The 27,482-nt window shown below is 41.6% G+C and overlaps 2 protein-coding genes across 2 annotated transcripts; one reads left to right on the forward strand and one right to left on the reverse strand.

Annotated features, from left to right (window-relative positions):
- Positions 1 to 6,394: 6,394 nt before the first annotated feature.
- Positions 6,395 to 18,395, forward strand: adgrd2 (adhesion G protein-coupled receptor D2). The gene is made up of 23 exons (XM_062544143.1): positions 6,395 to 6,551; positions 6,839 to 7,474; positions 8,756 to 8,881; positions 9,212 to 9,306; positions 9,597 to 9,863; positions 10,296 to 10,407; positions 10,520 to 10,654; positions 10,842 to 10,950; positions 11,259 to 11,334; positions 11,492 to 11,547; positions 11,652 to 11,778; positions 12,104 to 12,207; positions 12,623 to 12,725; positions 13,199 to 13,352; positions 13,832 to 13,965; positions 14,106 to 14,221; positions 14,366 to 14,486; positions 15,504 to 15,545; positions 16,084 to 16,137; positions 16,349 to 16,499; positions 16,906 to 16,964; positions 17,097 to 17,127; positions 17,217 to 18,395. Exons 2-23 carry the CDS (start codon positions 7,333 to 7,335, stop codon positions 17,222 to 17,224), a joined length of 2,322 nt encoding a protein of 773 aa, XP_062400127.1. The 5' UTR covers positions 6,395 to 6,551; positions 6,839 to 7,332; the 3' UTR covers positions 17,225 to 18,395.
- Positions 18,396 to 19,792: 1,397 nt separating this feature from the next.
- On the reverse strand, positions 19,793 to 25,009 carry nr5a1a (nuclear receptor subfamily 5, group A, member 1a). The gene is made up of 7 exons (XM_062544041.1): positions 24,895 to 25,009; positions 24,429 to 24,541; positions 24,174 to 24,315; positions 22,759 to 23,411; positions 20,719 to 20,838; positions 20,416 to 20,563; positions 19,793 to 20,208 (listed from the first exon to the last, which is right to left on the reverse strand). The coding sequence occupies exons 2-7, from the start codon at positions 24,522 to 24,524 to the stop codon at positions 19,955 to 19,957; spliced, it is 1,413 nt and encodes a 470-aa protein (XP_062400025.1). The 5' UTR covers positions 24,525 to 24,541; positions 24,895 to 25,009; the 3' UTR covers positions 19,793 to 19,954.
- Between the last annotated feature and the right edge of the window lie 2,473 nt (positions 25,010 to 27,482).

Genomic DNA, 27,482 nt, shown 5'->3' on the forward strand with positions numbered 1-27,482 from the left:
TTCCATTGAGTAATTTCAACCTTCAAAATTGAGAAAACTGTTATTTTTCGGACGGCCACACATCGGTTCTGACAGCCTTGTCAGCCATTTTAATTTTTGAAGTTCCAGCAAGCATTTTGTTTGAGATTTCCATGGCAACGGTGATCTCTACCAATCAAAGGCTCTGCTTTCACCAGCTTTTACATGTTAGGATGTTGGGTAGTGTAGTACTGTCTCGTTAAATCGCGAATAAAACAATTCTTAAAACAAGGTTGATGCCCCATTATCTTTTGCCATCTATATGAGCAGGTACAATCGCTTAGTCACGTCGTAGCTGGTTTTAAGTCTACCATGGACGGTTACAATTTGATGGCTTATTCTCCAGTTGTCAATGGAGAAGTTGTATTGGATTCTTACTTCCGGAATTGGCTGTGGGCGGGACAGTCGAGCTCTATATGTATGAAGCAATCACTAGCCAAAAATGAAACGACCTTGAAGTAGCCAATTGCACCCAAATTTATAATTGGGTATAGTTGTGTCATTTTTCTGCAAACTATTTGATCTTAGTCCAGTCTCTGCCATTCATATAATAGGCTAATTGCATTTTAGTTTGGAAAATAGTAATTTGACCTATTATAATGTTAACTAAGCTATAAGGTCATTTTTGACATTATCATAGAGTAGAATCTCATCGGGATTCCATTGGAGATTAAACGCGATTCAGTGCGACTCATGATTGAATGTAGCCTGACCAGCCAGACCCACATCAAGATGTAGGGTCTGGGAACTCACTGTAGGCAGGGCTCAATCGGAGGGGTGGGATCAACAGTTGTCTTTCAAATTCTCTCTCAAAGCAATAGGATAGCGCTAAATGAATCATCTTCCTGTTTTCAAGTAGCAGGATGCTTAACCAGGGGGTCAGGATTTGACTGATTAGCTTCGCCGATTAGCAAGGCACTTCCTCGTTGCCATTTTCCAGAAATACATCATGTCCGGTGCCGTTTTCCCTGCGTTTTCCTCATGTTGATTGGTGGCTGTTCCACTCTCAGCTCATGCACGAGCTTAGTGTGGGCACGAGCTCTCCTTCTGTACCTTACGTCAATCAGTAACCTGGCACTTCATTGGCTAAGTAAAACGGCACCGGAAACAAGCCCCTTGTTCTGGTCACATGTCAGTCATCATTATGTTAAGCCCGCCCACCAACTCTATAAACGATGTGATTGGTTCTGTGGTTTATACCTGAGCCAGCTCCCAAGTCAAACAGAGAGTTGCTAGACTGCCCCGGGCAGCAAATTAGCATTGCATGTGCAAAATGGCAGCGGCGGCGCGCCACAGAACCGGTCTGCTGCCTTGCCGAGCAAAGCGCAGCACAAACAGCATTTCGTTGCTTTGCTGAAGTTCAACAATGTTGAATTTCGACTAGTGCGCTATAAATCATTGGTATTTTGTGCTGAGCCCAGCAGCTAGCACTACAAAAATCCTTGGGACATTACCGTGCAACACGTGCCGCGTGCAGTGTGAAGTCCCCCTTAGGCATGTGAGAGTATGCGAGTGAAAAGCAGTTCACATTTTTGTAAAATATTTGGTGAAACCCAATTTGACCTTGTAGGTATTTTCATCTGAAAAATTACTGTACCATGCAAATCTATTTTAACTTGATCTATTATGGTCCATGAATGTTGTAAAATTGGCAAGCATTAATAAGGCCTTTAAAAAATACAGTTGAAGTACTTAACACACTGTGTGCATAGTTTTATACCAGTACTTCCACACTTTCTTGAGGAAAACCTTCATGGTTGTACTCCTTCCATCCCTGTATGGGACAGCAAGTGTGCGACTGAATAGACCTTGAAGATCAACGAGTTGGTCTGATCAGCTTCCCGGAATATGGGATGAAAAAGTTTAACAAAAACAATGACTTTGGCGATTCAGCATCCCAGATTGTATGCTGCAGTGCAGTGGGTACTTCTGGGAAACAACCCATCTTCTCCTCACATGTAGGTCATGAGCCCTTTGTCTCGCCTGATGTGGGCATGGATTCTGTTTGACGTTGCCATGCCATCCTTACAAACCTTGTGTAACCATGGCGATGCACAGAGAAGCAATGGCGGCAAATGCTACAGTGAAGCAAGGGGAAGAAGGGCCGGTCAATGAATTTAAGTGTTATGTTGCGAAAGTAAAATGGATGCCTGCCTTCCTTTGTTCCTTCTGGACACATGATGGTCCAGTGTTGATTAAAAGGACCTGTTGGCTGCCTCCTGCATGACAACACATTTTCAGTTAAAAAAAGGAGGATAGTTTACTGGAAACAGGCACCAGATTGCATCAAGACTGTAAATAATTCAACTAAGATTTACCACTAGTAGAGTAATTTAACTATTTTGTGATACACCTGCAACATGTCATATTATTGGGATCTGTTTTCTTTTATCGTTTGAATAAATGCACTATGTCATATGAGACAAAATGAAAGACAGTTTCCTGGCTTTGAAACGTGGTCTACTGTTGAACGTGCTGAAAGGATACTGTCTGTATACTGGGCACAAGAACAGAGAAGTGTTTGTAAACTGGAAAAGAAACTCGGAAGACTCTGGCAAACTGGCTTTGCCATTGTCTCTTTGGCGCTGTCTTTTTTGTTTGAATGGTTTGAATGGTCTGGCTGGTTTACACTAGAGTGGGTGGCTGTGTGTGTATACGTGTGTGTCTTAGCAGTCTTGAGGACTATATTGGCGCTCTCTTTACTCCACTCTCACACGATTCTCTAAGGGACTATTGAGTCTTCACAGTCCCTCCAAAAGCCGATTAGCTGATTGCTCATACCGATTTCATTAGTATTCACATTATGCTGGAAATACTTTAACACAAACAAAAGAGCGAAACATGTGTACTCTACAGTCAATATGCATCATAAATATAATATGCTAAAAGTTGTGTGAGGAGAATAGACTGACATCTATGTGAATAAAACATAGATAATAAATGTTTATATTTTAGACGTATATATTATTTATTTGTAATACCACAAAACAGAAAAACAAGAATAAAGGTTGAATCAGCACAGCCTGTGTGAATCTGGGTCAACGCCTCAGTGGTGCTTGTGATTAATTGATTCTCTTTTTTCTCCATGACAGCTTCAGTGTTTAAAAGGTACTTTCTTAACCCAAACTCTTTATCCCTGTAGTGGCCGTCTGTTGCTCAGGGTTCCCCGGGAAAATGCCTCATATTCTCTTCCTCCCCATAAGAGTTAATGGGTCTCATTTGTATTGACCAGCACTGCGTTTTACAAGTCCGTGATTCATTGCTCAGTAGTTGACATGTTAGAGAACCAACTGAGTCAGACACAGATTTCCCCCTGAATTTACCACCAAACTTTCCCCGGAGCAATATCCAACCAGCCTCACTCAGCTCCATTAGGCCTATTGCCTAATCCCCTTTCTACATACATTAAGATAACAAAGTTCATGCTTGATGTTCCTGGATCCACATCTATAACTTGTCTTTATTTTCTACTGATTGGTAAGTTACTTGGACTATTCCCTTCTGCTTTTTTAACCTCCCTGTTTTTTTTTTTTTTTTTTTTTGAAAGACTGTCCGTAATTGAAGTGAATCGTTATGCTAACACAGTCCCGTTTGTCTTTACATGTTTACAGCGCTACTCTGCAAAACTCTGTAAAACTCTGTCATGATCACCCAGCACTGCTCCCCTCAGCACATACTTGCATGTCCTTTTGTGTGGAGCCACACCAGGAGTCGACGGGAGAGCAAGGTTAGGGCCTTCTCCAGACATTCATTAGGTTAGTATGTGGTCACAGTGGTGTGTGGGCTATTGTTGGAGTCCAGAGAAGTCATGGATTCTGCTTTGTGGGGGATTTCTGTGTGGGTACAGATGTCTTAGGGGGGTAGGGTGTTTAGGGTGCTCAGAGGTTATACAAATTGGGCTGGTGTTTAGATGATAGTGATACATGTGTTTTGCGCCTTTGTTTGTTTGATCTGATACTTTTGAGATGTTTTAAATACCAATACGAATAACATTTTATTACATGTATTTTTCAGATAGAATTACACCTTTTTCTGTTTAACAAAACAAAGCATAACAAAAAAAAACGGTTGCTTTCATAAATCTCTGTTGTGCTATGCCCAGCTGCAGTGCCATACTGTGGGACCCTGCAGCTGTTGAATACTAATGGAGGGTTTTGTCTTACACATCGGTGTACTTTAGGCATTAGTGATGTCACTGCATTTGTAAGGCCTCCTTACGCACAAGCACACGTGTGTTTAATGGGGCGAGCCAAGGGCTAATTCTGCCTCAACACAAGGGAAGTGTAGACTAAGGAGCTTTCCCTTCCACTCTCTTTTCTATTGCTTTTTTCTTCCACTCTATTCTTTTTTTCCCTTCTATCCTTCTCTTTCTCATATATTTTGTGCTTTCTGTTCTTTGAAATGCTCGTTTTCAATGGACATCACGGACACGGATAGTTTCAGGTTTTCTTTCAAGTGAGTTCACTGTATGTTACAGAATGCTATAAGCAAACTCTGATGGGAAACAGCTATAGAGGGTGATAAATGTGTATTATTTATATTGTACAACATTGTACGTCCCATATAGAGAAACATGGAACTCAAGAGACACTCTGTGCTAAAAACAAATATATTCTATAAGACCAGCTCTCTTCCTATGGCCACCTGCTGTTCTTGATTAACTCTCCATGCCAAGGTTGACTGTGCTTGCGCAAGAGGTTTCTTTGCAGAAATCAGACCCATTTGCATGACAAAACCCTGGTACAGCACCACCAAAGGCAGTCGGAGGGCTTGAACAGAGGGAGGGTCTGCTTTTACCTCCTCCCCAGCATCAGAGTCTCACAGACAGGACAGAGAGGAACAGGCACAGGGAAACAGACCAAGCTGCCCTTGGATGTGGAGGAAAGCTGAAGAAGATTCTGGAAGAAGATTTTGGATGCTTACATGTGCTTACATGTGCTCACTGTGACTACACTGTGGATTTTATTGCATAGGTTTTGACTGAGGACTGGCTCTCTGGGAGTAGACCGAACAGAAGAAGAGGGGACCTTCATCCCACATGCAGATATGCTCCCACAGGGCAACATTGACATTAGATGGCACTGAGCACACAGTCATCACTCACAGAGCACACATGCTATACAAACACAAACACGCATACACACACAAACATACACACTTGCAAATGTACATACAGAGGGTCTTCTGAGCGTAACTGCAGTTTCTCCAAAAGTGTGGCTATTTTCCATGTAAGTTTGCTATTGTCATGTGCATTTGAGTGGACCTATAAGTTCTTGTTTATATGTTTTGATGCATACATTTACTGGAAATGTTGGAAAAAAATACAGCTGTTTTTACATTTCAGAACATTCCATTATTTTTCACCTATTTGCTATTTTTTTTTTCGCCAATATTGAAACAGTGATCTCTTCTCACGGACTGGGAAGCAAACTCAAGGACAAGCTATGCAAAGATGACGGGAATGTTGTTTATCATTCTTCTGGCCCATGCAGTGGTAAATAATTCAAAACAATAATCATTTTCAATGCTGTATTGCTTTTAATGTCTATATATTTCATGATTATATATCAATGGTAAACTATTACATGGGTGTTACCTTTTTAGCATCCTACAGTGTGTAAAGTGTTCATTTGTGATTTTTTTTTTGCCCGGCAGTTGATTTACTTCTCCATGGTGTGTGTTGTCTTTGTTGTGCTCTGCAGGTGGTTAGTGAGAGTGAGCCCACCCAGCCCTGGCTTGAGAGAGGGGGGCAGGAGCCCGAGGGTGAGTTCTGGAGCTGCTCCCGACTGTGTGTGTGTGTGTGTGTGTGTGTGTGTGTGTGTGTGTGTGTGTGTGTGTGTGTGTGTGTGTGTGTGTGTGTGTGTGTGTGTGTGTGTGTGTGTGTGTGTGTGTGTGTGTGTGTGTGTGTGTGTGTGTGTGTGTGTGTCTGTGTGTGTGTGTGTGTGTGCGTGCGTGCGTGTGTGTGTGTGTGTGTGTGTGTCTGTGTGTGTGGGTGTGTGTGTGTCTGTGTGTCTGTGTGTGTGTGTGTGTGTGTCTGTGTGTCTGTGTGTGTGTGCCCGCGTGCATGCGTGCGTGCGTGCGTGCATGTCTGTGTGTGAAGTTTTACTGGCTGCTAGATAAAAGAAGTGCACCGTAAAGAACCCTAGTAAAACCAACTGGTGGCAATTTCATCAAGGTCCGAAACTATGTAATACTGTCTGGAATGTGTTGCATCTGTATACACCACACACTTGCCTAATACTCCCCATTCCTTCTCCAAAATCTTCTCCTTATTACAGAAGTTGGGGGTGTAGATCATGTGCTGGTCCATATGACGGAAGACAAAGTGTTCCAGCTGATCAATGCCTCCTTGAGTTTCCAGTTGGCCAGGCATTTCTGCAGGAGTCACTTCAGTATTCTGACTGTGAAGGAGTCACGGGAGGATGAGGAGGGAGCTCTCCGGCTCCTCAGAGAGTCCCAGCTGCAGGAGCCTGTTTGGGTTGTAGATGGCAACAGGCCACGCTTCAGAGAATCGGTGGCTGTCTCCAAACAGTGTGAGCATACGAGTACTGAACAGGGTTTCAGGGTCAGCATTCTACTGCTGAACTAGTCAAACAGATTTGGTAGCATAAAGAAAGTATGATTATGTATGATCACAAAAAGAAAGTATGAAAGTATGATCACTCACGTGTTTATTTGGGAAACTTTTATTACTTCTATTAGGCACATTTTGTAATGCTAGAAGTAACTCTTTAGATTAGATTTCACATTAAAAGGCATAGACATGTAAACTTCATTCACATATGACTTGATTTCTTACCTCTTTCTGTGTTCTTTGCAGACAAGGTCCTGCCCACCTTGTCCTTCTCTCTGGACTCCACAGAGGGCCACGCTCGCCTCAACACACAGTTCCCACCGCTGCAGGCAGTGAGCGTGTGTGTGCGCATCCAGTGGGATCGACGGCACAACCAGGTCTCCACCATCTTCTCCTACGCCGCCTCCGTCTTCATCAACGAGTTTCAGCTCCGCGGACGAGCAGACGGCGCCGACCAGCAGGTCCTGTTGGCCCTCATCGTCCACGGTCACCACTGCCCGTACAAGGCCTCCTTCCCCAATGACGGAGAGTGGCACCTGGTGTGCGTCAGCTGGAGGTACAGCGACGGGCTCTGGGCGATTTACGTCGACGGGGAGACGAGAGACACGGGGACGCGGACCGATACGACTCGAGAGATCCACGGCGACGGGATTTTCATCGTGGGACAGGATCAGGATTCGTTTGGCGGCGACTTTACGGAGCCGTTTGTGGGGAATATCACGGATTTGAACGTGTGGGACATGGTGTTGGAGGAGGAACAGATTCAGACACTGAAGGCATGTTGGCCCCTGGAAAAGCAGGATGCCCTCTTCAGCTGGACTAGTCAGAATCTGACCCTCCACCCAGATGTAAAGAGAGTACCTGCCAACATATACTGCCCAGGTAGGATAGGCACTTGCTTTTTTACTTTTGTTTATTTTTATTTTCACTTACAATGAAAAACAGCTTTAGTACTGTCATGACAAAGTTGTCATTTATTTGAAATGAAATAATTACGTAGGCAATTACATCTGCACCTGTTATTGTGAAACATATTTTCATGGTATACTTTACAATTACAATTATTGCACGCATAGAGATATTGCTGTTGGAAATAATATTTTCAGTTTACCATAGTTGTTTAAGTATAGAATAGAACCAGATAACTAGGGTTGGGTACCGAACTCTGTACTCTGAGATAACCCTGACAGATGTGGTCTCAAAGAAGAATGTCTTCTACATTACATCAGTTTGAATATCACATGTTCTGATTTGATTAGATGAAAAGGAACCGAGTTCAATCAAATTAAGTGCGGCCTGTTGACGTGTAACACGTCATTGTTGGCTCAGCTGCCTTTGTCACTGGTTTCCACTTGTTAGACCCCTGCTTCATTCTGGATGACCTCACACCAAAAGACAGCAGTTAACCAGTGTTCTGGCCATACACATGTCGTCTGCGATAGTGAGAGATGGCCCTGACCAGACCAGGGTCAATGAGCAGGCAAATGGACCATGGGAAAATATTTCTGGGGAGTTCCTCCTGTCAAAGGCTGTCTGAGAATAAAATAAAACTCTTACACAGTCTTTGAGAGCACATTTTCATCTTGATAAGGAAATATCAGAGAGGCTGCCATTGAATATTAATAGATATTGATATTAATAGCTGACAAATTATTTGGAACATTTGACAGACCTCTGTCTGATGTGGGGTTTATCTTCTATATTCTAAAACTGATAGTTCCAGTCCTTAATTACAATTGGTTGAATAACATTTGATGCCATTGTAAAATCCAGCACAACCTCACGTTGACCACGTTTTGTTCTATATTTCTCCACTATACACACCAACAACGCCCAAACGACCTTGCAGGGCTTATTGCTTAATGAAATCACCTCTAACTGCTCACAAACCCCTGACTTTGAATATCAGTAACAACATAAATAACACTCAAATTCTTCATACACATTGGAGAAGATTGGCATTGTGCTCAACTGTTGTGGCTATATCAAAGAGCACTTGCATGAATATGAATGTATTGGACATTATTATGTATTATGTATTGTCTCATACGGATAAGCTGAGCCACCTCTTCATTCACAATGAATGGTATACCGTAATATTAAGTATAATGTTAAGTATGAAGTATGCTTGACAGCATCGAGTTTTGTCCTCCCTCCCCACAGGTATGCAGAGGCAGAGTGGGAGAGAAGAGTGTGATGTTCTGCAGGGCTGGTCCTCTCACCACCTGCCGCAGTACAGCAGACAGCTCTGCTCTGAGGAGCTGCCCTTTATCTGTAGGACCAGCAAAAGTGAGACCCGAAACGGCCACACACACACACACACACACACACACATGCGCGCGCACACACACACACACACACACACACACACACACACACACAGAGACACACAGACACACACACACACACAGAGACACACGCACACACACACACACACACACACACACACACACACACACACACACACACAGAGACACACACACACACACACACACACACACACACACACAGAGACACACATACACACACAGAGAGACACACACAGACACACACACACACAGAGAGTTTTACTACTACAGATTTCAGATTGAATGTATTCTTTTGTATTCTTTCTCACAGAGCGTTATATGATCATGAAAGAGCTGAAGGAAGCGCAGAGCTCTCGTCCGAGTCCTTTCATGAGCCACTTGATGCAGGTCTCTGGGGATACACAGGTAGACATTGTGCTTCTGCACTACCAAGTCGCATGGATATGTGGTAGCCAAGCCCTGAAATATCTACAGTGACTTTATGTATTACGTAAATAGTATTGCGGGAAAAAAAAAACCAGTCAGGCTACTGACAAATGTGCCTTTAGTTTGTTTTAGTTTTGTGAAACAAAAAAAAGGTAGCTCTACAAAGTCTATTATACCTGGTGTATAGTTGAGGAATCTGGCATGTAAAAGTAAAAGTCGTCACTGGCAAAGCAAGAGTGATGTTCACATATTCTCCATTTGTTTGGCAGGTCATGGAGGAGCCTGTAGCAGGCATTAGCTTGGGGCAGGCGTCTCATCTCCTCAATGTCTCGCAGCAAGCTCTGAGCGAGACGCGCAAGCCCCTGGAGCCAGCCGACGTGCTGTCGCTCATGCAGATCCTGTCTCGTGCAGCTGAAGTGCCCACCGTTGCCAACGAGAGCCGACCCTCCGTCGAGCAACTGAGTCAACATTTCATCACAGTGGCGGACAATATCATTAGCTCCGACAATGCACATATGTGGAATGTGGTGAAAGAGGTGAACCTCATAAGGCTCTCAAGTGCGAAAAAGATCACAGTACTATGGCTATCAAAGTGGACAGATTTGTTGAGATCATTATACAGTAGTTACCTGTATATCTATATGATTTTTATAGGTGATTCATGGCATGACTCTGTATTGTCTGTATTGTCACATTCTCAGTGCATAAAGTACTTGAACATAGTCAAGTTAATTTAATCAAAGACAGAATTACACAGGCCTAGGTCTGATTAAGTTTTTGTTTTGTTCATGACAGTGCTTTTTGAATTATCCAACATGATCTAACTCTTGTAACTGTGATTATCTCCATTATTAATCAAACTATGATGCCACTGTAAAAACACTTCTCTAGGATATTATATAGAATGGTGACAGTGATACAATTGATGCTTGGTGTCCATGTTTGATTTGGCGATTGTTGCCCTTCAGGTTGCCAGTGGGCCAATGTCTGTGGTACGGAGCATAGACCGCATGGTGACCAATCTCAACCCCTTGCTGATAGCTGATAGAGATATTGTTCAAATCCAAAGTGACAGCATCAGTAAGTCAGATCACTGTTCTTTACTTCTGTCCGTACAGATTTTTGAAGTTTGTATATGTATACATTATATCAAAATTGTGTTTTAATGTATTACTGTATGTGTTTCATTTAGAGCTGCAGGTTCAGCAAAGGAGTTTGGGAGAAGGAACAGAGAGTTCCAACTTTTGTGGTCCACACTCAGAAAATAGCACAGGCCTGGACTGCATCTCCCTGCCATCTCAGCAAATGGAAGAACTCCACAGCAATGGTACTTCTAAAATAAGTTGTGATAAAGAGTATGGAGTTGCAAGACCTTTATCTTAACCAAGACATAAAAAAGAAAGTTTATAAAAGTCAAACTCTATTTCACATTTCAAAATTATTTTCTCTTTACTTGTCCTCATTAGTTATGCAGTGCTATATTAAATCATACCTCCATATATTCTTGTTTGCAGGTTTCAGGAAGGTCACATTCTTGAACACCTGGTACAGTTCTCTGCAGCAGCTCTTTAACACACAGGAGAACATCACCACATTTCCCGAAATCAGTGATGGAACGCAGAGGTAAGCCTGCCTCTATTAGATTCTATTAATTGAGGACTTTAATTGCCCTTGCACAATTTTTAGGCTTCTGATCAGTCAGACCTCATGAAGGTTATACTGACCGAAACATCAGTTAAATAAATTGGATGCTCCGTGAAGGAAGCAGTGTTGTACTTCACCTAAGATGCTTTTGTGAAATAACTGCACTTGCAGTATAACCCATCAAGGTGTGTAGACTCCTCTCTACAATGTTAAGGCTTGTCCCTGTTTTAAAGACCAAGGGCAAGTCTACAAGTTATCCCAGGATCTTCTCCCCCCCCATACACCAGGTTCCTGGGCACCATATTAGGGTCATCAGTCATCTCCAGCACAGTCCTTGGCGACGGGCAGCCCATCAGTATGCCTGTACGCTTTCAACTGCAGCACAGAACACAGGCAAGAACCATGTGTATTCTTCACCTCCGATACTGCTGTTGTGTGCCATAGATGACTGATGGTGATATCTGTATTTTTTCTTATTTGCCTGCACTGAAGCTTAATACTGTTCTGTTTTGTTATACAGAATCCCACAGGCTTTGTATATGAACCCATATGTGCATTTTGGGATTTTAACCTCATGTGAGTATGATCTAGAAACAACCTTGAATACTGCGGTTGTGTGCTTAGTCTGCTTACTGCTCATGTGCTAAATACTGTATGTTGTTGGTTGACTGCCCTCCCAGGCCAGAGGATGGGGGAAGCTGGTCCTCGTATGGCTGTGAAGTCCTGTCTACCCAGGAGGACTCCACCACCTGCTCCTGCAACCACACCACCAATTTCGCCTTGCTTCTGCAGATCTATGAAGTTGAGGTGAATTGCGTGCATCCCCGCTGCACTTTAGACACCATATCACTACACATCTCCTTGATCATGATCATAACCTCCACCAAGGGTTTCTTTGTTTGTTTTTTGTTTCTTTGTTTGTTTGTTCGCAAGATAGCTCAAAAAGTTATGGATGGATTTCGATGAAATTTTCAGGGAAGGTCTGAAATGACCCAGAAATTATTACATTTTAGAAGTGATCTGTATCACCGTCTTGATCCATGTATGTTTTTGCTTGGCAGAGGTTTGCGCTCTCTGAGTGCTTTTCTAGTTTCTTGTTTGAGATGACTTGACATGGTCTTGTGTGCTACAGAGAAGCCCAGAGGAAGAGAAGACCCTGCAGATGCTGACGTTCACTGGATCTGGCGTGTCCCTGTGTGGCCTTATTTTCACTCTCATCCTCTTCACTGCAGTTGGGTAAGTGTATGGAGAAGTGACTCATCCATGATGTGCTATTAGCCATTAATATAAGCAGATCTTTATTAACTTAGATAGATTAGAGTCAAATAACATCAGTATCATCATTGATATCATCATTGCAGTACAGTACTTTGATCTCTATTATTATACTGGCCTGGCTTCAAGCTGATGGTCTTTTTTGTTTAGCCTGGGTTCTTTTCAAGGTTCTTTTCTATTGAGGGGGGAGTTTTTACCTGCCACTGACAGTTATTTGCTTGTTTTGGGTTGGTTTGGGCCTTGAACTCTGTAGAAGGTCTTGAGCTAGCTAAATTGAATTATTTAGATTACTTACCTCTCATGAGTGCAATTCATCATAACTTTATTAAACCCAAACCAGTCAAATGTGTTTTCCTTTCTCTGTTCTCTTGTTCAGAGTGCCAAAATCAGACCGCACAACAGTCCACAAGAACCTGATAGTGGCTTTGGCAGTGGCACAGCTCCTCCTGATGATAAGTGACTGGGCCTCCACAAACCATGTACGTCTTAAATGTTTGGATTCGGAAATAACCATTACTCTTAAATGTGTGTTTGTGTGAGAAGCAGTTATGTTGTGTTTTATCATACAAATCAGGTTCCGTGTGCGTGTCAATAATTCTTGCCATATGCTACAATTGAGTCTATCCAATAGGATGAGAGACATTATACTTATAAGAGCGTAAGATGAAAGAGAGCGTGGGCTCCTCTTATTCGTCATTTTATCTATCCTCCCTTCCTTCCTTCCTCGGTCCTCCGGCTCGTTCCCACTGATCTATAAAGAACACTGGATAGATCTCATTGTTGCCGCCCCATCATTCTTTATTTAGATCAGTGGGTATTCTTTATTTAGATCAGTGGGAACGAGCCGGAGGACAGAGGAAGGAAGGAAGGGAGGATAGATAAAAAGATGAATGAGAGGAGACCCATTACCAGTATCTTTGTGTCCTCATGCACTGTGCTCTGTGACCACTAGGAGGCGTGCCTGTTGGTGACGGCTCTGCTGCACCTCTTCTTCATGGCTTCGTTCAGCTGGATGCTGGTGGAAGGGCTGTTGCTGTGGAGTAAAGTAGTGTCCGTTAACATCAGCGAGGAGAGACGCATGCGCTTCTATTACGCACTGGGCTGGGGTACGAGTTTCCATGTCATGTACTTTGTGGAAGTGATAGCTAGCACATTTCTAGTTTAAACATGTAGATTTCAAACTGTTAACTTGCAACCTACTAGCCATTTTTGTTTCCATATTTTGCTCATATTTGCACACAATATATTTCACAAATGGAGGGAGAGCAGTGGTGGAAGGGACATTAGTCATACCACTTTTGAGTTTAAGTGTTAAGAGTTTAAGATTGATTCCTTTCAACCTGCTGTCATTTCCCAGTCCCACCCCATCTCTTTCCACTCACTTTCTGCCACGCTTGACTATGCTATCTACATAAACGCAAAGAGCCCCCCAAGATACGCTCAGAATAAATGAATAAAACATTTCCAAACAGATAAGCATTTGTGATCATTTTGAATACATTTGTATTCTCTCAATTGTAATTGTTTTCCCGTGTAAAATATGAATGAATCATTTTCTCTACTTCTCTTGTGTCTCCACGTTTAGGTTTACCTGTTGTGATCGTCACCTTGACCTTGACAATATCCCTCAACAAGTACAAAGCAGACAACCACTGTTGGCTCAACATACAATCTGACATAATATGGGCCTTCGTGGGACCTGTTCTCTTCGTATTGGCAGTATGTGCTTTTGTGTGTATTTAACAATAACTGTGAACATCTCTTTTTTTGTTGAACATATTTGCAAAAACATATTTATGTCAGAATGAAACATGTCCACATCAGACTTCTCTTCCTCTCTCTCTCTCTCTCTCTCATAGGTGAATACTGTTGTGCTTTGCCGTGTTGTCATGGTAACTGTGTCCAGCGCTCAGCGAAGAGCAAAGATGCTCAGTCCAAGCTCTGCGTCCAAGCTTCACACATTTGACCTCACCTGGTGAGTCTCCATTGCTGTGTGTTATGAAAATGCACGACTGCAGTTTGGTGACATATGAGTGTGGAATGTATGTGCCTCTCCGCGAGTTTAATGATAACTGTGTGATGCGCTTTACTAACCTGACCCCTGGTGGTCGTTGGCCAGGGCTGCAACTCGTCCTGTCCTGATTCTGCTGCCTGTGTTGGGCCTCACCTGGCTCTGTGGAATCTTGGTGCACACGTCTGTGGTGGTGGCCTACATTTTCATCATACTCAATGCCTTTCAGGTAAGGCCATTTTTTCTCATATTAGACAATACGTTACGTAATACATTTTACAAGTATAGTTGTTGAGCTGAAGAGGGCAGAGTTTCTGTGCATATGATGTGCACTGAGGTAGAATGTGGGAATCAGCCCCATGCATCTTCATCTTCATTTATGATTCAGTAATGAGATCAGAATTATTTGATACATTTTATTCCTGGGCTATGTTTTAGGTTCTTCTATTTACATTTACATTATTTTATTTCCATTATTTCTTTATAGTTAACAATTTACACCTGACATGAACTATTGCATAATACTATAGGCTGTAGAGAGTCAACCATTAATTCCGTATATCGGGACACCTCAGTGGCCGTTATCACTTACATATTATATATTCATACAGTGGTAAAATTGGGTTATTATACGGCATGAATCAATTTTGTAAACCGAAAGAGAAATGCTGGACTAATTCTAGACATTTCACTCATGTACCCTTTGACTCTCCATTCAATAAATAAGGCTCCTTTGTTTTTGTCTGGACCTCTGCATGTATGCTTCGGCTCATTTCTCTTTCAGGAAACATGGACACACACTAGAACCCACCCACCCACACACACACACACACACACACACACACACACACACACACAGAGAGAGAGAGAGAGAGAGAGAGAGAGAGAGAGAGAGAGATATCAGTGCTTAGAAGCTCCCATCTAGTGTTGCTTTACCTAATCATGATGAACTGGCCTTTGATTGACCCGTAGCCAACTGCTCATTATTTCAGATTTACAGTAGGCCTATGTGGTCTCAGGAGAGAGGAGGATAGGAAGAGAGAGAGAGAGAGAATATGATAGAAATAGAGAGAGAGAATTTATGTCTTCGAAAAATCTTGGTAAAGAAATAACTCTGATAGGATTTGCCTGTGGGAATCCTTGTGTCTAAATCCCACTGGGACCATTCAAAAATGTCTCTTTGTACTCTCAACCACTGAGCGTCCTATTTGTGTGAACCTTTACCATATCTATCCCCTCTACACAGGGCCTGTACATATTCCTGGTGTATGCCGTTTACAACAGCGAGGTATGTCACAAACTCAATAACTCAAAGAACCCTAAATAACCTGTAGCAGCAGCTTATCCCAACTGCATGCGAGCATCTGACTGTGGTGTAGCAGTGAATGATCTTTGACCAAACTGAATCCGTTACAGTGAAGTTTCTGTTTTATTGTGTCATATTTCTCAGTCAAAATAGCAGAAGAGTGAAGAATGCAAGCAACAGAAAGGAAATAGAAACAGTGCACCCGACAAATATTTTGCTTGAAACATTGTGCCATCGTTATGACGTTGTGCTGCATATCATTGTATTGCATCACATTCAGTTACAACTTGCCTTTGTAATGTAACAGATTTTCACTTGCATTGCATGCAGTTAGGGCACGGTATAACCCTCACTGATGTTAATAGGAGTTTCTATCAACTGTTTTGTGTGTGTGTGTGTGTGTGTGTGTGTGTGTGTGTGTGTGTGTGTGTGTGTGTGTGTGTGTGTGTGTGTGTGTAATGCATAATAATAATATAGTAATGTAAGCGCTTTTCAAAACACTCAAATATGCTTATTTCAGGTACGAAATGCCATAAAGCGGATACAGGAGAAGAGGAAAGCGCTGTCCTTCACGGTGAGCTCTGAGTTGTGAATTTAGTGCAAACATTGGCTATGTTGCTATAAAAAAAAAGAATAAAATAAATGTACAGCTTTTAAGTGTTTTTACAGTTTTTTGTTAAAAAAAACAAACAGACAAACAAACAAACAATCAAACATATCCTATTTCAATAGACAGACTTCAGCACAAGTTAATATTATTTACATTGTGTGCCCTTTCCCTGAAGAACTGTTCTCAGCCCATCAGCTTCCTCCCGTCTCAGAGGACCCCCACAGCCTTCTGGGCCCAGAGCCTGCCCACCCCGTCCAGCCTGGAGAGCAGCGACGCCTCCAGCCCCGTCACCAGCACCACCTCCAGCTCACTGGTCTTCAAGAACGGTGGGGGCACAGTGCACACTATAAGGCCCTGTTTACACGTTTTTGTCTTTACCGCTTTCATACCTTTAACGATACCTGTTCACACCTGTAGCACAAAGACAGAAAGAGTTTCATTACAGCCAGTGAGGGAAGGCACGTACAGTATGAGTAGGCATTTGAGTGATGTATCTTTATTAGACATTTGCCATGTCTGTTGTTGTTTTGAGGGTGCATAGGAATGCTTAGGAAACTCACACATGGGATAAACATGCTGTGAATTCGACACTTTTGACCGCTTGCCCAAACTTTGCTTTCATTATTCCAGAATCTGCTTAGTGCTATTTGGCTCAATTGTTGGGAATTATAACAGAATGTGCATTAATGGGTAAAAAAAACTGAAAGGCGATCTAATGGGTTTTTTTTACAGAGAGTTTCAGGAAGGACAGCTTTGTCAGTTTTTCTCTAAAGCCCGCCTCTGGAAATCAGGTGTGTCATCTCCAGCAGCATCATGTTCTCAGCTGTATGTGTTAATCCTTCATATTTTACAAAGCTAAAATATAACAAACCTATTAACCGTTTTTATGATTGTTTTAAATAATGTATGTTTTTTTTTTTCAGGTGGTTGAACTGACTGCCTTCAAGCCTTCAGGTAATGCAACAGTTTTATTTTTTTTTTGCGGAATTCATCTGCCATATAAATGTTGGTCATTGTCTTTGTGCCTCCTGTTCTTTTCCAAGGCTGCTGAGATGGAATTGGGATAGTTGCAGAAGACCTGGACTTCTTAAAAATAAGGACTTCTTCATGGGATGAAGCAAAGGACACAATTTAGCCAAACATTGAAAATATGACATGCACACTCTCATTCCTTCACACTCTTCCACCCAAACAGAAACACACACACACACACACACACACACGCATGCGCACCCTCACACTCACACACATACACGCACGCACGCACGCACACACGCACACACACACACACACACACACACACACACACACACACACACACACACACACATAAACACCCACGCATGCACGCACATACACACACACCAAGCCAGGAAGCAGCTGGATAGATAGCTGCCTCCCCCACGATGCACCAGAACTCCTCCACATTTTGCACAGCATTCCCAGGATTCGGTCCAGAGAACACAGAACAAGGTGAATGCCCAAGCCTGTCTACTCCAGAGACAGAACACCAGTATCATGAGCCTCTACCATTGTTTGCCTCAGTATCAAGTGCTGCAATTAGCTACACGTACTTCATCAGACTTGGCATTATTGTAAATACTATCATTGCATTGGTCTGCATAATACAATCTCCAATGAGGCATATAAAGAGACAAAACTGTGAGTTATTGCCTTTCATTTTATATCTGAGTATGTAACGCACAAAATCAAACTAATTAGAGGTAGTATTGTAAAGCATTATCAAATCGCATGACCAGACAGCACTGTTGTGTTGTCAGTGTACAAATGTAGATTTTGATTGAGGTGGATCTTCCCATCTGTAACAATACTGTTCTGTAGATTCTGTGCAGAGCTCAATGAATGCACAACGCACAATGAAGTAAGACAACTGTGTAAACCTATCAGTAACCAAACACCTTTCACAGCCTCTGTCTGTTCCAAGGGACATCCTGCTGGGTGAAAACCACAATGAGCTGCTTTATTTCATCAGAATTTTTTACAGAAACAAAACAATCAAAAAACAGTTGGGTCAGTGCTCTGAGTAGTACCGAGTACTGCATTCGGGTTTAGAACCTAAATGTGATTTTAGGGGAGGGTAAAGTTACTGTAGTAACTTTGTTTTGAGAAGTTTTTTTTCCATATTGTCGTAGTTCCAGGAAGAAGAGTCTGTGGGAAAGCTTTGTAATGGGTCTGTTATGTACATAAAATATTTGCTGTGATCTGAACATTGAGAGTTTGAGTGTTTTTTTTTTTCTTTTTGTCTCGAAGGTTTCAATCATCTTCTGTGATCTAAAACATTCCCAGCTGTTTGCTAAATAATAATAATAAGCAAATAACACATTTTATATTTGAAACACAAACTGGTGCATTTGATGAGCCTTTTATTGTTTTAGAGATTTTATGAAAATGTACGTATGTTCAGATAAATAGAGATAGGGATTCATCCTGTTGCAAGATTGGAGTACAAATAAAAACGCTGACTTTCAAGGAGCTACTGTTATGGTCATGTTAGCCAGAGTAAAGTGAATATCGTCGTGTCAGAACTGAGGCAATACATCTAAAACATACATCTAAGGGACGAAAATAAGGGATGAAAATACAGTGAAATGTTTATGGTAATGACTCAAACCTTTAATGAGGACAATACAATTATTGTCAAATCAAAGTATTATAGAATGAAAACAGCTCTCTTATTGTTCATCGATTTTTATTAAAACATGGCTTACAATCATGTTATAAATAAATATGATAACTCTCATAAATTGTGATGATTACAGTAGTGCATTTTAAAACAACACTAAAGGGTATTTGTACCTTAAAATAATGTTTCCAAAATAATTTCAGTGGTTCATCATCAACTCGTAACAGTGTGAACGGCACTTATTTCGCTTTGCGGCCCTCATATCGGCAATAACCGTACTATGTACGTTTACCACATCGGGTAGCGGATCTGTAGTTCGATGGAATGAGACAAAAACTACAAATTTGACTTGCTTCGATGTCGCAATACATCATACTTTCATAAAATCATGCAACATACTCTATCTTGTCTGTGGACAATGTTATTTGCTGGGTAAACAAATAGCATGCATGCAACAGAGGAAAAGTGCTTTAGTGTTGCTTTAATGAAGTAATTTCCACATTATCTTTCAACATGCTGTACATGTGATCCTCAAAATAAAACAAAATAAAAATAAAAACATAAGCGCATACCATAAAGCACTTTTCAAAATACAAAAAGGTCATTATGAAAAAAGTGCCCTACTGTAAAACAGCATATAAAGTAGCATATACGAAAACTAGTACTATCTTTTATTATATAAATATTTCAGCTTTCATTTTCACTAGGACAAAAATAGAGGATGTGTTGTAAAAGATGTTTAAAGACATACAATAATTATTTTTTAAATAATAAACCATTTTGAAATAACACAAACAGTCAACGTGAGTGAAGGCAGTTGTAGGTAAACATGTTTATGTTGGGGGAACTAACAAGGACTGACCTAAGTAAAAAGCAATAAGCTAAAACACTGGCATGGTAAAAAAATTAGTAAAGTAAAGTAAATTAAATTAAAGTAAATAAAAAAGTAAATATATTGGCACAAACCTGCTCACACATACATAGGCAACGTATGACATAAAAAGTTAATCTCACAACATAATTATTAGTTTCTCTTGTTCTTACTTTAGTGTCTGTTGCACAGTGCTCTCTCTCTCTCTCTCACTCACACACACACACACACACACACACACACACACACACACACATACCTGTGGATCATACCATGGCTCTCTTGGCATGGAGCATTTCTACGAGCAGGTTGTTGCAGGGCACCTCCCCACTCAGGTGTTTGTACAGCAGGTAGTCCTCTGCCTGGGTGCTCAGGGCACGTAGCTCTGGCAGACGTACCATCAGCTGGCTACAGCGATCCACTGTCTGGGGGTAAGTGCAGAGGGTGTACTCCTTCAGAGCACACGTCACTTGCTCCTGAACACTCTCCACGAACGCCTGGTTCTCCAACAGTTTCACACCTGGACGGACGGGGAGCCATCTCACGTTAGTGATAACAGGTGAATAGAGACTCAGGGCATGCAATGAATGAGTCATTGACAGGGACTCAGAGTGTTTATTGGATAAATCAGACTCATTGAATCTTTTTCTATCTAATCTTTGACTTTGATTTTCCAGTTCATTTCCACCAGAAACTGACATAACTCATTCAAATGCACATTTCTTACTTGAATTAAAAAGGACGAGAAACTTGAAGCAGGCCATCTCTTTCGTGTCCATCTGCAGAGCCTGTAGCGTCTTCACCAGTTCCTGGGCCCTCTGAGTGAGACTGATCAGAGGCGGTCCAGCTTGGCTCAAAATGGAGGACATCTCAATCTGTAATCAAAATATAAAACAAGTCTAATTTTAAACAGCAGAATAACCTAAACTCACAGGACAGGAGCAATTTGATTTGCCAAAATAATAACAACGTGTGTGTCTACCGGCTGACCACTGCTAGCCTGGTGCATCTTTATCAAAAGCAAACCAACCTCCTCGCCAGTCACCAGTAGGAGAGTTTCTTCCTTCCCATGATGCACCTGTCTGCAGATGTGATCCAGCAGAAGCAGCTCACTCCAGCAGTTATGGAGGAGCCTCATCTGATCGCCAACCTACAAAGAATCCCAGATGATAAATTGTGAATATTTCCGCTTACAGAAATAAGCACCACCATCCTCCTCCACCATCCAATCATCCTCTCAATCCAAGGCGATTTTACAACCAAAGAACTACGTCTATGATGTGGCGTACACCATTAAAGCAATCCTTCAATCCAATTTGTTCTTCACTTGCTTCTAACATCTCTCTCCATTTGAGCCAAGCGCACCAAATACACATTATATTATTGGGAGATCTGAAGGCTGAGCATGTCAGAAATATTGTAGCCGGCATCACACAGTGTGTTGCCACAACACCCCCATAGTGTTACACTGGTTTGGGAGACGACATTTATCAAGCACAAGGCTGACAGAATTACTGCCGGCTGAATTAAACTATATATATCTGTCCAGAGGCCTCTCCAATCTTCCTCCCTTGGCCATGGAAGCATGCACAAACGTTGAGTCATGGTGTGTTGTGGAGGAAATGGACTATGTGTGTGTGTGTGTGTGTGTGTGTCTGTGTGTGTGTGTGTGTGTGTGTGTGTGTGTGTGTGTGTGTGTGTGTGTGTGTGTGTGTGTGTGTGTGTGTGTGTGCATGTGTGTGTGTCCGTGAGGGAGGTCATAAAAGGAAGTTCAATGCTCACACACACACACACACACACACACACACACACACACACACTATCAGTGTATTTTCACAACAAAGAATCAGAGTCCTCTGCTCAAAACACTGTTGCTCACTGGAGTAGCAATATCTGAAAGTAGTAACAACCAAAAGGGGTGACATTTTAAGGAAACTTCTAAAACCAAGTTAAGGGCCCAAAAACCACATAGAGCATGATGCAATTTAATGAAAATGGCCCTTCTCTCAATCACATTCACATTATAGTGACAATAAATAAAGTGGAAAAAAAACCTCAAGTGTTACAACTAGCTAACATTCCTGAGTTATCTGCTGTTGGAAAGAATGCAGTTTGAAGACGGGAGAAAATGGTTCAGAGTGGGTGAAGCCTAGTCTAGTGCACTTAGCAATCTGTTAATGCCCTGCATATGGTGCTAGACTCACAACTGATGCCTGTTAATCTACTGTAGAAATGTCAGGGATGATTATACAAGCATACACTGTTTTAAATATGCATTTGGTGTGGAAAAACGGTTGGGAATTGGAATATTTCCCAATTGGAAACATTTGGAATATATGTAAGACACGAAATAATGGAATTACACTGCCAGAATCAAGAGCTCTGAATTGTGATGTACAATGCATCTTTGTAGCCTGTATTGCTAACTGCAATTCAAATGACACCTTATAGGTGCAATCAGAGGTTTAACACTATTAAAAGTAAACACTAACATGTAACCAGAGTTGAAAGATTACGATATGTCACGTTGCTTTCTGTTGTAACTAGTCAGAGTGACACTGGATCCATTGTCTGCATTATCAGCTTATCATTCTCTGTGCATGAAACAGCAACAAAACTATCATCTACAAACAGTGTTTCAGTAAACATCAGTCTAGGCATTCATGAAAGATAGGGAATAGTTGATACATTATTTTTGGCCACTCATAGAAACAATGAATATATAATTTCCAAATGTCTCAACAACAGTGCCTGTGTCATTGTAGTCATCTCTAGTTTCCAGTCATAATATATCTGATGACATCTCACATATTTGTGCTGGCTCATTGTTTTCCTTTTTTCAAAGGAATAGTTTTGTCAGATCTAAACTGAAACAAGACATCTGATAGTAGCATGCCACTTTTTGCTTCACAATAAAAGAGGGAATTTTCAAAAAAGAGATTATGATTTGTTACAAAATTAGGTCACAATCACTTTTTCAAAATTCCCTCTTTTTTGTTGTGAACAGAAAGGGTATAGAGCATTCACATAACTTTACGTCAGTGTGCCAGGAAGCAGGAAGCATCTGTACCTGGAGTTCCCTGAAGAAGATGCAACTTCTGGCCCAGTCCACGATGGAGAACAGCATCTGGTCGGCCATGACGCAGAGCAGCTTGAACGAGCTGAACTTCTCCTGCTTGGCCCGGCCATTCTGCTCCTGGTGGAGGTATGCCACCACCTTCAGCCGCACCTGAGCTTCATCTAGCTCGCAGTGCAGCAGGTTCAACACCAGCTGTGGCGGCATGGTGGGGGGCAAGCTGGAGGTTTGTGGGGAGCCTGGCAGACACCCCTCAGTGTAAGTGTACCCGGGCGAGCAGGAGTCGGAAGAGTAGGTGTACTGCTCAAAGTACTCAGACTTGATAGACCTGGAGGGGAATGGATTGGCAGCGTATTGGTACTGACCGGGAAAGGAGCCGCAATGACTTTGAAGGGCAACACCTAGAGAAGGGGGGCAATATGGAGGGACACTGTCACAGTCTGGAGGGGTTAGCGGAGGCAGGAACCCTGAAAGGCCCCCCGGAAAGCTGCTCTCGGTCTGCAGGCCTGGGGCCAGGGAAGGACTTGGCTCCAGTTTGAAGTTGCTAACATGGATCAAAGCTTTCTTCTGCTGCTTCAGCGCCCTGTCACGTTTGTACATAGGGCCAAATTTATTCCTTCCCCCTCGCATCCGGTCAGCACGTACCGCTAATGAGAAAGAGAGAGAGAGTGAGTGAGAGAGAGAGAGAGTGCAACAGAGAGATGGGTGGATTGAAAAATGTCCACAAATGTCCTACATGGACTTGTTGAAAATACATAATGCCACATTAATTTGTTGACTGATGTTTCAGTCTTAGCCATGTATTTGCTAAATAAGGACAAATATGTCAGATGTTTGTTATTGTAACCACAAAGATGAGGAGAGCCCAAATTAAGAGAGAAATTTGGGTTTTGGCAAGACCTCTGGATTATTCTGTACACAAACATGCAAAGGGGTTATTTCCTGAACTTCAGCTGAACTAGTTTCATGGCTTTACATGTTACAGGTCCAAATTGGGGTAGCATTCTTTCACATTTGCAAAAGATTTTGAGAGGTAACACATTTTAACAATTGTTGCATTAATGACTATGGCTCCACCTTCGCTTTCCTGTCAGATGAATGCATTCGAAACTAGAGGACCTTATCAGAAAGTAAGGAATGTGTCATTTCTTTGCGGAAACAGGTGCTTTCTGTATTACTGCATGGGAATTACAAACTGTTTATTTCTCATATATTGCCAACACAGGGAATATGTATGGGTGGTGGATAAATTCATACTACCATAATTATATTGAACTAAATAATTGCTTTATACTTGATATCAACATTGATGATAGATAATAGCCTAAACTTCCTCAAAGCATTATCTTTAGATTCAAATAAGACAAAAGTAACTGTCAACTTGAAAAGACAAAAACAATTTAGCCTACCTTCTAATCTCATTCCAACGTTTAGGCACTTTTGAAAGCGACAAAAGGGACATCTCTTTCGCTGAGTTTTGTCCATTCTGCAATTCTGGTTTTCAGCGCAAGTGTATCTCTTATTATTTTGAACAGTTCTCTTGAAAAATCCCTGTAAGAAAGACATTTAATTTAAGGAAAAAAAAACATACAAACAAAAAACACTTTGCTCGTAGTCCACTTCCATCAGTGTAATTATGGTTAGTTTTTCATGAAAAAAAATACCTTGCAGCTTTCACATGTCAATAAGCCGTAATGGTACCCTGAAACTTTATCTCCACACACTGGACAGAGATCTTCGAACGCATGGCTAAACTCCATCACGTTGAAATGTCAATCTACAACAAGAATAAATAATACCAGGCTTAAAAACGTATTTCATAATTAGGCTTATTTATTTTGATAATGGTAATTCCTTTTTTCAGTTTGATAACAGTCAATCTATTTTCCGTTTTCCAATGAAAAATTACATTTGTAATAGGGATAGTCATAAAGTAAATTATGTGCATTTCAAACTAGTGCATTTTGGTCGAATTAAAATACCACTAAAAGTTTTAAAACCATTTCCATAAAGCCAGACTTACAGACAGAGTCACTTCAAAATACTTCGCCCCAATTGTAGACATAACCAAGACTAATTACATAGACGAAGAATCACAGTTGATCATCTATCTGATATGATCCAACATACCTGGCAATTTGCAGCTTTTTAAGTGATTATAATCCGGAGAATAGGTTGAGAAGGCTTTGAGTAAAAAAGTCTACCACCACCAAAGATATGCGCACGTCAACATAACACACTCGGGGACAGCATGTCAAGTAAGATCTGTCACCTTTACATTGGCGGCTTTAATAGTGCGCGTGTCAAATGTGTCCATGCCCCTCGCGCTCACCGGGTCATAGCCTACCTTCCCACGCATCTGCAGCCCGCCAATCAACTACTGGCATCTAATCTGAGGACACTAATGAAAAAACATCAAGTTGGGTAAGTCTGTCCGTGCAAAAAACCGAGCGAATTATTTATCCAACTCTCTGGTAATTGGGTCTGCGTTCAGTGGCGGTTCTAGACTGAATTACTCCCCAGGCGAGATCCTCCACGAGCGCCCCCATGAGTGTTTTTTGACGCACTTTGCGTCAGTCGGGCTCATAGGGTTAAGCGCTCGTGCCGCCCCATACAAGATGCCGCCCCGGGCGACCGCCCGGTTCGCCCGTACCTAAAACCGCCACTGTCTGCGTTTATCAGTTGTAGCTAGGCCTAAATTAGCTATATTCAAAAAACTTTGCGCACGAACGCGAATTAGCCAACCTGGAGTAGCCTACATTGCTGTCCAAGTCTATCAAAACTGCCTGATGAAATTGGCATTTTTATCAGCATACATAGACATGATTTGTGTTTCAGTGCCTGTGTCTCTGTCTCTGGCCTCTGTCTGTGGTAGCGGCACCATTTCAGTTCCCTTTACGAAAAATGGAGTGTCGTTCATGGATAATAGCGCGCTTTTTATAGTGCAGGTTAACTGTTCAAGTCGGTTACCACACTAATTAATGGACATCGACTATGATGAACCATTTCTACATAGGCCTACATGGGACTGGTTCCATTTATTCTATCTAGGTTACGATTAATTGCGTAAGACTTCCGACTCTCAATTCACATTCTGCATTATACTTGGTGTCCCAAACCATGGCACCCACCTCTTCAGAGGATATTTAAATTGTATTTATTAGTTTACTTCAATAGTTTGATATATCTTAGGCCTAATCTGTATTTATGATGCACGTTTAATAGGCTACGGTGCTTTTGCTTATTTTGTTCAAATGATTAAAAACGACAATTTACGGATTTGATATAACAGCACAGCGTATCCGTTAGTGAAAATTCAACAGACTACTGCTAGGCTACTTTTTAGACAAAACAAACACCAGTGACAATAAAAACGATTAAGACAACAACACGTGCGGGTGTTCAGTTGTTTCTGCAGTCCTAGCATAATGTTGTTGGGGGCCAGTAGATAGCACTTACCCTTTAAAAGTTACAGCATGAGTCTTATCAGATGAAATACTGGAGACTTCGACGATAAAATGTAGCTTTAATGGACCATCTGTAAAACTAAACGCATTCCAGAAAGTATTGTAAATTTAGTGCCGTAACACTTTCATTTTTCGGTGTGTGTGGTAGTTCGAAAATGACTGTATTGGATAATGTATTCTCATGTGATGCAGTGATGCAAACTAGGGCAGGGCAGGTTGAGAGTAGCCTAGTTTGTTGCGAATTATGGGAATGTACAACATGTAGCATGTTGAAAACATTTACAACGTTATTCTATATCATTTGTATTGTATAGTCATGCATATAGGCTACATTGTATGACTAGCATACATTAAAAAAGAACAGCATACTCCTGGTTGCTACATCAATGCATTAGGCATAGCCACAAGTTGACTATCCATATTGTTTTATATGGTAGGAAAAGATGAAAATATCATGCCTTTTGCATGCAGTGGCGTAAACACATGTTTAACAATTTGAACAGAAAGCAGCACGTATCATCTCAACACCCTAAAATATGTATAATATCAGGGTGAATGCTTCAAGCAAAGCAACAGTGTCTGTCTGCCGAGTGACCTTAGTGGTCATTTGTTTTAGCGCCTTGCTTTGGCTACAGAGCCACACGCTCTTTCTCTGGGGCTGCAGGGATATCACAAAGACTAAGTGATGTCATGGTTTTGTGCAAGCTCCATGTTGCTTTGTCTTCAGCTTTGCTATTTTATTTTACATTTCTGCTTGCTCTGCATTCAACAGGGAGCAACATCTAACATTCCAAGCCAGCAGGGCTTTGAATTGTGACACTAAGTGAATGTCTTCCCGGGCTTGTACCATATTGGTGACTATGTGCATTGTAGCACAAAAGTTTCTTGACATTTTGTAATGTTGATAGGTTGCCATAGCCAGGCCCTGCCAGCTTGTGTCTCAGCTCATTTTTTCTGACTAATCTCAGTGCACTTCAGTGCACGATTCAGATAGTGAAGTGAGACTAAGCATCCCTGTGATGATGAAAACATGACACTAGAATGCAGGCTGACTTTCTGACTTTTGTGGGTTCTTAGGATGCAGGTGTTCATTTTAGTCCACTTAACATTTATGTCTGTTAGTGTTGTGGTAATTATGCAAGTGACCTACAGCCCCAACACTGTGTAAACCCCGAAATAAAAACAGAATGCAAATAAAAACAGAATGTGATCATCTACAAATCTCATAAACCCGTATTTAACTGCAAAAAG

The sequence above is a fragment of the Sardina pilchardus genome, chromosome 8, assembly GCF_963854185.1.
Source record: "Sardina pilchardus chromosome 8, fSarPil1.1, whole genome shotgun sequence".
NCBI classification, from domain to species: domain Eukaryota; kingdom Metazoa; phylum Chordata; class Actinopteri; order Clupeiformes; family Clupeidae; genus Sardina; species Sardina pilchardus.